General features: G+C 36.1%; 1 protein-coding gene across 5 annotated transcripts in view; it reads left to right on the top strand.

Annotated features, from left to right (window-relative positions):
• Positions 1 to 12,248, top strand: part of LOC136858362 (peripheral plasma membrane protein CASK) — a 429,548-nt gene that overhangs the window by 317,028 nt on the left and 100,272 nt on the right. For all 5 annotated transcript variants that reach the window (XM_068229006.1, XM_068229001.1, XM_068229003.1 and 2 more), the window contains one exon: positions 10,406 to 10,525. In XM_068229006.1, the coding sequence (XP_068085107.1) occupies positions 10,406 to 10,525 (120 nt within the window). The remainder of the gene's footprint in view (positions 1 to 10,405; positions 10,526 to 12,248) is intronic.

Below are 12,248 nucleotides of genomic sequence, written 5' to 3'. Positions count from 1 at the left end.
GAGCAGCCTGCTAAACCTGCAGACCAAGACTCCATATATCTCACATACTCTGATAGGTATTATTTTTATTTAAGTTAGATGAACAAAAGTGTGGAGCATTTCTAGGTGTACTATATGGGACATCTGAATCAGAATTACCTTCATCAACTGAATAATTGCCCTCACCATCTTCTTCTAATCACTTCAATATAAGTTCTTCCAACATACTGTAATTCTATGACACACACAAGAAAAAGCATCGCTGTATTACTATGTATTATTACAATCTGGGGCATATACAGAGGGGGATTCAGGGGATATATGCTCTCCCCCCATATGTCTAATTTATCATCCCCCTCCCCCTCCTGCATGGGTGGTCCTGGAGCAAGTTACTAGTGTAGAGGTCAAAGAAAGCATATCTAATACATCAATGAGATGTTGGCATAAATACGAGGGCTAGTTTTTCTTTTTAAGTTCCGACTGGTCACAAAATTAAAACCATAGTGAGAATCTTATGTAGCATTGCACAGATGTGTTGTGTAGTGTCTCTGGTATGCCTGTCAACTATGTCATGTCGCACTTGTCAGTTCTGAGCATGCAGTGAGCATGCCTAGAACAATAGAGGCTCATGCCAAGTGTGAAGTGTGTGCTGTCATTCGATTTTTTGCTGAGGGGTACAATGCAGCTAAAATTCTAAGACGAATGAGTAATGTGTATGGTGAAACTTTCATGAGTGACAGCAAAGTGCGGCAATGGTGCAGGAACTTTGAAGCAGGATGTACAGACGTTCATAATGCAGGTGGTCAAGGAAGGAAGCGAGTGTCAACCGATGATCTTGTTCAGCGAGTGGATCAGGCAATTTGAGTAAATCATCGGTTCACAGTTTCTGTGTTGAGTGATTCATTTCTCGAAATTTTAAGGTCAGCTCTCTATATCATCATGAGTGAGAAACTTCATTACCACAAGTTCTATGCGAGACGGGTTCCCAAGATGATGTCTGACCATCACGAAACACAGTCAATGGACACCGTCTTAATGTTTCTCCAGGGCTATCATGCTGAAGGAGATGATTTTTTGAACAAAATTGTCACAGGGGATGAGATATGGGTCCATTTCAAAAATGAAGAAACAAAAGAGTAATCCAAACAGTGGATGCATTTTCATTCTCCAAGTAAACCAAAGAAGTGCAAGGGAACATTCTCCATCAGAAAGTGTATGGCTACTGTGTTCTGAAACTGAAAAGGTGTTTTGTTGGTGGAATTAATGGAACTTGGCATGACCATCACTACATCTTCAACGTCTATGAAAGGCAATTCAGAATAAGCGAAGAGGAATGTTGTCATTAGGCATTGTCCTTCTTCATGATAATGCTCAGCTGCACACTGCAGCTGCAACAAAGATGCTCCTGCAGCGTTTTCGATGGGAAGTGTTTGATCACCCCCATACAGCCTGGACTTGGCTTCCTCTGATTTTCTTCTTTTTGATCACGTGAAATGTTCTCATGAGTGAGAAACTTCAGTACACAAATGTCAATGTCGGAGCGGTGACTATGTAGAGAAGTAGCTGGACAGTGTAGCTAAATGTTGCAAATAAAACACCTTTTATTTTCACTGTGATTTTAATTTCATGACCAGCAGCTAGGAGGACAGAATTTTGGCAAAGGCAATGAGCTGCAGACCAACATAGAGAAGTGGCTGAAAGCACAGGCGGCTGCCTTCTATGACAAGGGTATTGGAAAGTTGATACCATGCTACGACAAATGTCAATGTTGGAGCGATGACTACGTAGAGAAGTAGCTGGACAGTGTAGCTAAATGTTGAAAATAAAACATCTTTTATTTTCAGTGTGATTTTAATTTCATGACCAGTCAGACCTTGAAAAGAAAAAGCAGCTTTTGTACACCAGTTACTACTAAAAAATATACCATCGTTAGATTTTTTCTAACATTGTGAACGATCGCAGGTTAATGAAAATATCACAATCATCCAGTACCCATTATGTGCTCTTGCACTGTACTCATAATGTTACACCTTGTTGTTCTGTATTTCACAAAACTAAGAGAGATATAATGTCCACCCTCTGCAACTCGCAGAGTTATAGTATGCAAGGTGCAAGGTCAGAGATTTTTAAAATTAGGTCACTCTTCAGTAGTAACAATATATGGGACTGAATTCTTATAATAGTAAAAAAGTAGTTGTATCAACATTCTCGTAAGATCTGTTTGTCAGAAATTTCAGAATTTCTACCTGTGAATTTTAAGCATTTATAATTATCTTCAATAAATTAGTGTCTCATCTATAATTCTGATTTCCATATTAAATTTAAATTTGGTTCATAGTCATAGTTCATGTCTTTGAGGAAGTGGGTATGATGGAGTAAGAAAGGTCAGGTTTTATGTCGTTGAAAGTATTAAAAAAAGTATTGCTTTAAACATTCTACATAATGTGAGTCAATCAGCACTCTTATTTATATTTCTTGCATTTGTATTTTAAAATTATGCTACATCTTATAAAAATATAATGCCAAGTAAAAGTCTATATGTTCTAGTCATTGGTTGAATTGTTTCTTGGTAGTTGATTTCTAAAATAAGACATTTTTAAAACCAGTATGCCATAATTTTAGAGTACCATACTTCTGTTGGATCTCAGTAAATAATAAAGTACATCATAAGAATAGAAACTTTCTCCAAGTTCCTGTGAAACTTCATTAAATGTCAGCATTGACAATATTTAAAAATCTGCATGTGCATTATGCCTCGGCATTAGTAGAACTTTTGGTGTAGTTAGTAAGCACATCACTTCAGTGTAGGATAATCTCACTAAGATCTGAATAAAAGTATAATACAGTACACTACAAACAATTTTATTCAACTGTCTTCCATGGAAATTAACCTGAAGCAGTATATGTTTTCCAATTTTAGCAGAGATGTACTTTTTTGAAATACAACTGTCTTTTTATTTGTTTCCATAATTATTCATTCTTCTAATATCTTGCAGAATCTTATTTCTTTCCGTATCATGTTTTAGGTTTTGTAATGTAATGCAGTTATTATTGTGATCTGCTGGAACTTGATTTTCAGATCTTCATTTCATGAACCTTAGTTAATATGAAGTACAGATTTTTCTTTTTCCTTAAATCCAAGTGCTTTTCTTCAGTATTTTAATATAGAAGTATTTTTTTTCAATATATAGTGATATCAGACACCTTATTGAAGTTTTTGAAAGTACATGACATTGTTAGGTTTAATGTTCATTCAGATTATGTTTAGGATGACTCCCACAAGAAAAATTAATATGAATGTACTCCAGTTTCAAAGTCTACACTAAATATGTTTAGCATCTTCTTTTATAATTAATTCTACTATGTATTGTTCTCCACCATTAGAGGATAGGTATATCGTTACTGTTGAAGAATGCTGATCTTGGCTAAGAAATGTCCACAGACATTTTTTTGTAACAAGGGGTGGCCATATACATCTCTATTACTTGACAAACTCCTTAAAATGCAAATATAATGGAGGAGATGTGAAGTAAACAATGTTAGAAAGTTAAATATAGCAATCTGAGGTGGAGGTTTGTTATTTATAACTATTCCCAATGTATTTGTGATGAAATGATGAAATTTGAATCTAAATTTAGAGATGATGATAAAACTATCACCAACAATGTTTTTCACTCTTTTTGGTCCACTCCTTCAATCATTAGTTCTAGCTAGCTTTAGTGTCTAATCCCATAACTTGTTCATGAAACTGAATCTGAATGAACATAATCTTAAAGCCACTCTGGCCTGTTTGCTCTGCAATTTACATGCTTTAAAAATTCATTGAAGCTTTTCTAATATTAGTAGGCTGCAAAAGACTTTGCTTTACTTTCCTTTTTTTCTTTTTATAACAAATTTATGCTCTTGTAATTGTTATTTATGAATTAATATTAAAATATGGCTTGTGTTTTAATATTTTATGCATGAAAATTTATAGAGATAATGACTGTAGAGACATAGTATTGCTGAGTGTTTTCATTATGATATTGTTTTATATTATAAACAATCTTTGGGTCTTATGGTTTATTATATTTTATGACTGAAGAACTATTGATTTTAATCTACATTATTTCTCACAGAATTAGTGAGAAATGTACAGTTGCTCAAAGAAAGAATGATAGCATGGTACTGTATAGTTCCTTACAGAAACACTTTTCTCAGAAACAACTGAACCTATAGATTTAATGTTTGTTGTGGGTATCCACAGGGTTTGTACCTACATAGGAAGTGAATTATATTTTGATAATAATTAAAATTAAATCTGGTAAAATATTATATGCAAGGAACATACAATACCATGTACTTATTCTTTGTTTGAGCAACTGTACATTTCTTATAATGTTTGAAAGTAGATGGCCAGTATTTTGTAATCAGAGAGCTTTGTCGTAAACTCATGGGAGAACATTTTGCTGAATATTTTCTATTGCTCAGGCAGGTAAATAATAAGACACTGCTTTTTAGCATCAGTCATGTACCTAGAAAAGTTTTTGGAAAAAGAAAATGCCACTGTACAGCTTCTGGTTGGCTTCCTGTTGAATTTTCTTTGCCATATTTATGATTTCTCTCCAAATATAAAGCAGAGGCTGGCTCTTACAACATTATCGAAGAGAGACTAACTGCTGTACCCATCTACAGTGGATTGCAAGAATCAGGTTATTTCATAATAATAATAATAATGCTATTGCTTTACGTCCCACTAACTACTTTTACGGTCTTCGGAGACGCCGAGGTGCCGGAATTTAGTCCCACAGGATTTCTTTTACGTGCCAGTAAATCTACCGACATGGAGCTGTCGTATTTGAGCACCTTCAAATACCACTGGACTGAGCCAGGATCGAACCTGCCAAGTTGGGGTTAGAAGGCCAGCGCCTTAACCGTCTGAGCCACTCAGCCCGGCCAGGTTATTTCAAAGAAATTGCAAGTTGTCTTACCATCTTATAAGTACATCACTGGAAATCAGAATTTCAGAGATTTGGTTAATCAGAGGTAAATGGACACAGGCAGGTCTGGCAAAAAAAATCATTCTCAAAGGGTGTTCAGTCATTAAGCTTATCTGTAGAGGCAACACAGTGTATCACTGAAGAGCCTCTCTGTACCGTACACCAATTTCATTGTTCCACCACTTGGAGTATGGCGGAACAGCCTACTTGCAACTGTGAAATTCAAGCATACTAAGTAGAGTTGGCCATGGAAGAAATATCTCAACCTACTGAGTTTCACCCTGGCAGTAGACTGCGCTTGTCCCTAGGACTTGTTGGTGGTCATGGTAAAACAGACACTAACAGGGAACTGAAGCCATTTGAGCTGAAATGGGTAGTCGCTAGGAATTGGAGAACTATATAATTATATATAAAAGTCATTGTATATACGTATGTATCTACGTATCACATCTCCTCCTAAACCACTGGAGCAATTTCAACCAAATTTGGCAAACGGGTGACTTACTATCTGGAGAAAAATACTGTGGGTATATGACACCCCTAGCAGCCCTAGGGGTAGGGGTGGGGAGAGGGCGACATATAAAAAGAATCTAAAATAGTGTCCAATCCATAGTTTTTGGGATTGCTGAGATGAACAGCGGCACTCGAGATGTTGTTTAAGTTCACGTTCAGCTCCTGTTAACGTGGGTTGGTTTGGGGGGATAGAAGGGGTGGGAAGGAAAATGTTCCAAATAACCAAGATTATGGATGTATGTGTGCATGTTCCAGCATAGCTTTCAATCAAATTTGGTGCTAATATTACTTACTATCTGGAAAAAGTCCTGTGGGCGTAAAAGATCCCTAGCATCCCTAGGTAGGGGGTGAAATGTAAATAATGACCTGACCAATATTTGTGTAGAATCCATAGTTTTTAGGGTTGCTGAGATGAATTGTGACACTCTGGATGCCATTTAGTCAAAGCACAGCCCCATGAGCCTGGGGATGAAAAGGAGTGAAACAGGAAACGTCCAAAATTACCAAGATTATGGATGTTTTGTGTGTATGTTTGAGCACAGCTTTCAACTAAAGTTGGTACACATAAGACTTACTATCTGGAAAAAATACTATGGAGGTAAGACACCCCTAGGGCAGGGGATGAAATGTAAAAATAATTTTAAAAAGGACCTATATTAATGTCAAATCCACAGTTTTGGGGGGCTCTGGATGCCGTTTAAGTCAAAGTTTATCGAAAGGAATGTATAAACTGACCAAGATTATGGATGTATGTGTGTACATTCCAGCATAGCTCTCAACCAAACTTAGTATGTATATGATTTACTATCTAGAAAAATGTACTCTGTGGTAAGACGACCCTAGCATGCTTAGAGGGTGGGGTCACTGAGATGAGAAGTGACAATGCGGATATCCTTTAAGTCCAGGATCAGCCCCCAATGATATAGGGTGGTGGTGGTGGTGGTAGGAAGAGGTGAAAAAGATAAGGTATAAAATGACCAAAATTATGGATTTATGTTCCAGCATAGCTCTCAACTAATCTTGGACTTACTATCTGGAAAAAATGCTGAGACTATAAGACACTCCCAGCACTCCTAGGAGAGGGGGTAGAAATGAGTTTAAATTCAAAAATAGAAAACTTCCGATATTAATGTACAATCTATAGTTTTCGGGGTCGCTGAGATGAAGAATGACACTCTGGATGTCCTTTAAGTTCAATTTTAGCTCCCATTAGGCATAGGGGGGAGAAGGGGTGGAAAAGAAAATGTCTAAAATCACAGAGATTATGGATGTATATATGTTCTAGCATAGCTCTCAACCAAATTTGGTATACACATTTTTTTTATTTTCTGGAAAAAATACTGTTGGGATAAGACACTCCTAGCACCCCTAGGGGCAGGCGCAGAAAGGGGTGAAATATTATAATAATAATAATAATAATAATAATAATAATAATAATAATAATAATAATAATAATAATAATAAAATAGAAAACATCCAATATAAGTGTAGAATTCATAGTTTCCAGGGTAGCTGAGATGAATAGTAATACTCCAGATGACATTTAAGTCCAAGTTCAGCCTCCATTAGCATGGGGGTTGAAAAGTGGTGAAAAATAAAATGTCCAAAATGACTGAGATAAGTGGTGATTCTTCAGTTTTTGGGGGTTGCTAGGCTGTTTGGTGTCAGTTCCAGTGACAGCTGGAATCATGTACATCATATCTATAGCGCAATGCACAAATATGTAGTTATAACTTACTCTTATTATTTATTTGAAAGGTCAGCTGCTTCCCAGACAATCTGGGCTGTCATAATGACAAATTTTAATGTGAAACTAAATAATTTCAAACTTAAAATTAAACACATAAAAATAACTCTAAATCTACAAAAGAGTTTGTAAAAATCAATGAATTTGACAATAAAATCTACAAATATTCACTTCAGACAGGTAATAATTTGTAATTGAAATACTGCGGGGGGGGGGGGGTTATGACACCCCTACTACTCCTAGGGGTTGGGGTGGGGAGGGGGTGACATGTACAAACAATCAAAATTGACAAATGTTAGTGTGGAATACATAGTTTTTGGGGTTGCTGAGATGAATAGTGACACTCTGGATGCTGTTTAAGCCTAAATTCAGCCCTGTCAGCATGAGGGTGAGAAGGGGTGAAATAGATTATGGCCAAAATGATCCAGATTATGGATATATGTGTATGTATCAGTACAGCTCTCAACCAAACTTCGTACACATATCACTTACTACCGTATCTGGAAAAATACTGTGGGGTTACACACCCCTAGCAACCCTCGGGGGACTGACATGCAGAAATAACGGGAACCAACCGATATTGATGTCGAATCCATAGATTTTGGGGTTGCTGGTATGAATTGTGGCATTCTGGATGCTGTTTGTGGCATTCTGGATGCTGTTTAAGTATAACTCCAGCCCCCACTGTCATGGGCATGAGAAGGGTGAAAAAGAAAATGTCGAAACTGACCAAGATTAGTGTTGAATCCACAATTTTCAGGGTGCTTAGGCTGATTGGTGACAGTTGCCATGACAGTTTGAATTGTGTGCATCATATCTATGGCATGACACACAAATATATATATAGTTATCACTTATTTTTATTATTTGTTTGAAAAGATCAAGTACTTCCCAGACAATCCAGGCTGCCACAAGGCCAAAGTTTAATTAACGTGAAACAAAATAAGTCTAAAATTAAAACTTGAAATGAAATGCATAACAATAACTCTTAATCTTCAAAACAGTTTGTAAAAGATCAATCAACATCACGACAAAGAAATCTACAAAAATTTGCTTCACACATAATTAACAGGTAATACAAATCGTAAAAGTAAACATTCGATAAAGTACCTGGGCAGCCAGCACTGGGTAATACAGTTAGTATGTTATAATTACACTCTCCTACCCCATACCCAGTGAGAAAAACTACCTCTATTACAAACATGTGTGACATTTGCGCTCATAGTTGCTTGCATTTGCACACCTCAGAGACACTCAAGTTCTTTAGCAGCTTGGGAACTCTGAGCTTGAGTGTGAGCTCAGGAGCAGTCAGCTGAGGAGTGGTGGCAAATCAAGGAACTGCCGCTGTGTCATCCTCATTCATTGTAGTGTTTACAGATTATTATGTCTTTTCCTCAGCCTGGAAGGGGGAAAGGACAATCTTATTGAAAATAATAATAATATAGTTAGAAAAATTAAATACAATGATTTTGCAAATATTGAAGTATTCAAACTCTTTAAGCCTTTTCAGTCATGAAATTACCAACATTTTATCTTAACATGGCAGCAGGCTCATCAGTTTAACTAAAATGTCCTAAAGAGCTCGAACACTTCAACAATGATGTTGTTATGAAAATGAGACTCTCTCTGTTAGGATCGTTGAGGACAAGAGTAAACCGAGCAAAGTGTACTGGAAAGAAATAATAATCTACCCATTGAATTACATCCTACTAACTATTTTTGTGTTTTCTGATATGCCATGGTGCTGAAATTTTGTCCCACTGCAGTTATTTTACATGCCAGTTAATGCATCAACACGAAGCTGGCATATTTGAGCACTATCAGATACCACCAGATTGAGTTGTGATCGAACCCTCCAACTTGCACTCAGAAAGCCAGTGCTCTCCCATGTGATCCACTCAACTTGCCCTTCTTGATATCTTGGCTGGCTTGGTTATTGGTTTGGTAAACAGAAAAGGAAGAAGAAAAATTAGTTGCATATGAATGCAAATAGAATTAATGAACACGGACACTTTAAAAGACTGACCAATTGCCTCTTCATCTTCTGGCAGAACAAGAAGATTCGTACCACTTGGCTGACAGAAACTGAGAAGGACATGAAAGAAAGGAGTTACATAGGCAGAAAATATGACAATACTGGTCAAAGATCAAAGCCCAACAGTTGAACAAGCGTGGTCCAAAGTAGGCCCATTTGAACCAAGAACAAAAAGAAGAAGAACATGGACACTTTATAGACCAATAAATAGATGCAAATTAATTCAAACAGCCAATCAAATATCACTGATTAGTTAGGAAGAAGTATTGAAATATGTATTATGATCAATCCCACAAGTGTTCCCAAATCTTAGACCTGCTGGTAATAAGACCACCCCTTGTGATGTCCAAGGGAATGACTTGCTTGAAGAATAAGCAGAAAAGTGAAGAAAAGAAAGAAAAGAGATTAGCTGTATAAAAATGCAAATGGAATTTCCAAATGTACTTTAGGTAGTTTGTAGACTAATAAAGAGGCAAAAAGGAAGTTAAACAGCTGATCCGAAGTCCCTGATTAGTTACAAAAAAGATCTTTCATAAATGTTTGTTACATCAGCCAAATACGAACATCAGTCGATCGGCAAACTGCATTCATAAGAAAGAACTTTGGTGCAAAGGAGAGAGAGGTGAGCGGGGGGCTCTAGTGTTTACTGTCTTTGATTCACATCATGTGATTTTTAATGAATTGTTTTTATTTAATCAAATTGAGGTATACTTTAGTAGTTAAAAGAAATACAACTGTTTGTGTATATTATTGTAAGCTTCAGGGAAGCGCATGGATGTTAAAGAGGAATTTAATTGGGTTTATAAAGCTATAGATTTTAAAACTGCACAGAAAAGCTACTGGCTCTCAAAAAAGTATACCAGAGTGAGGAAAGAAACGATCTGCCTATAAAAAGAAATAGTGAGAAATACTTATTTAAGGATCATTGCTTCCCTTGTTTTAAATTTATATTGGCTATATGAAGTTAGGACAACGCAGAAAATAAAATTAAAACATCTTTCTTATTATTTTTTAAAATGTATCTGTTGATATGCTGACCGATCAGTATTTGTTTATATGTATCATTATTAAAGCTTTCAGAGCTACCTAAATAATTCTTAGCATTACTATTTAATTATGTAATACTGATTATCTGTGTTGTTTGCATTACAGTAAATTGCTCAATCTTCGGGCGGAAAAAGAAGCAGTATAAGGACAAATACCTGGCTAAGCATAATGCAGTTTTTGACCAATTAGATTTAGTTACTTATGAAGAAGTTGTGAAGCTTCCATGTAAGTATTTACACTAATTATTTATCAGTTACCATTATTTTGATGTTTGGTTATAAATATTTATTTTGGATAAAGAAGTGGAAATAATTCATTTTTTGACCAGTCATGAGTGACCTCTTTATTGAACATAGTTAACGCTTTTAGTTTTATAAATGCAATTTCATTATCTTGCCATCTTTAGCATTCTCAGATTATTCTTTACTGTCTCAACTTTCTCAATTTTCTTTTATGTTCCAAATCATGAGTCTTCATTACTATACATGGCTTTCAGGGTACTTTACAATGCAATTGATGAATTGTGAATAAAAAGAAGAGAAATGTTATTAATAATAACAACAACAACAACAACAACAACAACAATAATAATAATAATAATAATAATAATAATAATAATAATAATAATAATAATAATAATAATAATAATAATAATAATAATAATAATAATCAATCTACCAAAATAAACCAATTCATTCTTCTTGCTGTTCTTAAGGAGATGGATAACAACACAAATTATATCATCGAATAAACTCTGACCAGCTCCTATTCACAAACAAAATTCATGGGGGGAAATCTCTATATTCTAGATCAGAGGTGCTCACGCTGGGCATTCCATCCCGCGGGCGCCCAGCACTGTAAGTGGGCAGGCTGGCAGGCGATGAGCGTATACTATTCAACCACAGTGAAGTTGTGGCTATGTCACAAGCCGTGAAGGTTGGGCGAAATTCTCCCAGTCATTCTCGATCTCTGCTGCTAGACCCCAGTTTGAAATGGAGGCAGAAAATAATGAAAGAAACAGGGCAGAAATCAATGTCATTTTCAATTTACGTTGTAAGAAATAAGTTACTGCATTTACGTTCATTGCACTTTATGCATTTTCACCGGATACAATAAAGAGTTAGGCCTACAATCTCAAATATTTTGTAATGTACGTAATGAATTACATTTTAAGAGGTGCTTTAGGAAGAAATCTAATATAATATGGAGTTAAGGTGGATAAGCTGCTGCTTGTGGTTGTTTGGGATTAAACTATCTGATAAACTCACCAACAATCCAGTCATGCTTACCGGGAATAAAATCAGTAAGGTTATTTATTTGAAGGCATACTGTACTGTACCCGCTCAAAGCCTGAGTCCCAACCAGCATTTATCTCAGGGGGTGTTACAGTCCGAATCTATCGCAACTAATAAACAATTTAAAAATGTATGAAGATATAAGATCTCCAATAAATGTATGGGCTCCATCCAATCAGTACAACAGGGTTGAACGGGGCACTCTAATCATTAACTTTAAGGCTCAACATAAAAAACCACACAAAAATATATTAAATCAGATCAAAGGGAAAAATTGGAAGGCTCCGTCCTAGGAATGGGGGTGGATCTTTAAACGGTCACCAAGGGTTTACTATGCTACAAGGACAAGAACCTGGAGCTGTTTTCCTTGCATATGCTAAAGGAGCATTTTATTTAAGATAAAATTTTAACACACAACAAAATCCGTTGACCCTTATTTTGCCGGTAATTTGGCAAATCATTCCTGAAAATTTCACATGATATTTTACACTTTTGACCATTCATCCACTTGGGTGGTGGAACCGTTGATTTCTGAGGGTTTCAATTCGACCCTCGTGAACACAATGACCATTTATGGTCATGGACCAATTACCTGTTGGCCAAGTGGGGGCGATCACATGAATCATGTCATCGCCTCCACTTTTATTGAGATG

The sequence above is a fragment of the Anabrus simplex genome, chromosome 1, assembly GCF_040414725.1.
Source record: "Anabrus simplex isolate iqAnaSimp1 chromosome 1, ASM4041472v1, whole genome shotgun sequence".
Taxonomy (NCBI): Eukaryota; Metazoa; Arthropoda; class Insecta; order Orthoptera; family Tettigoniidae; genus Anabrus; species Anabrus simplex.
This window is presented reverse-complemented; position numbering and strand designations above follow the sequence as displayed.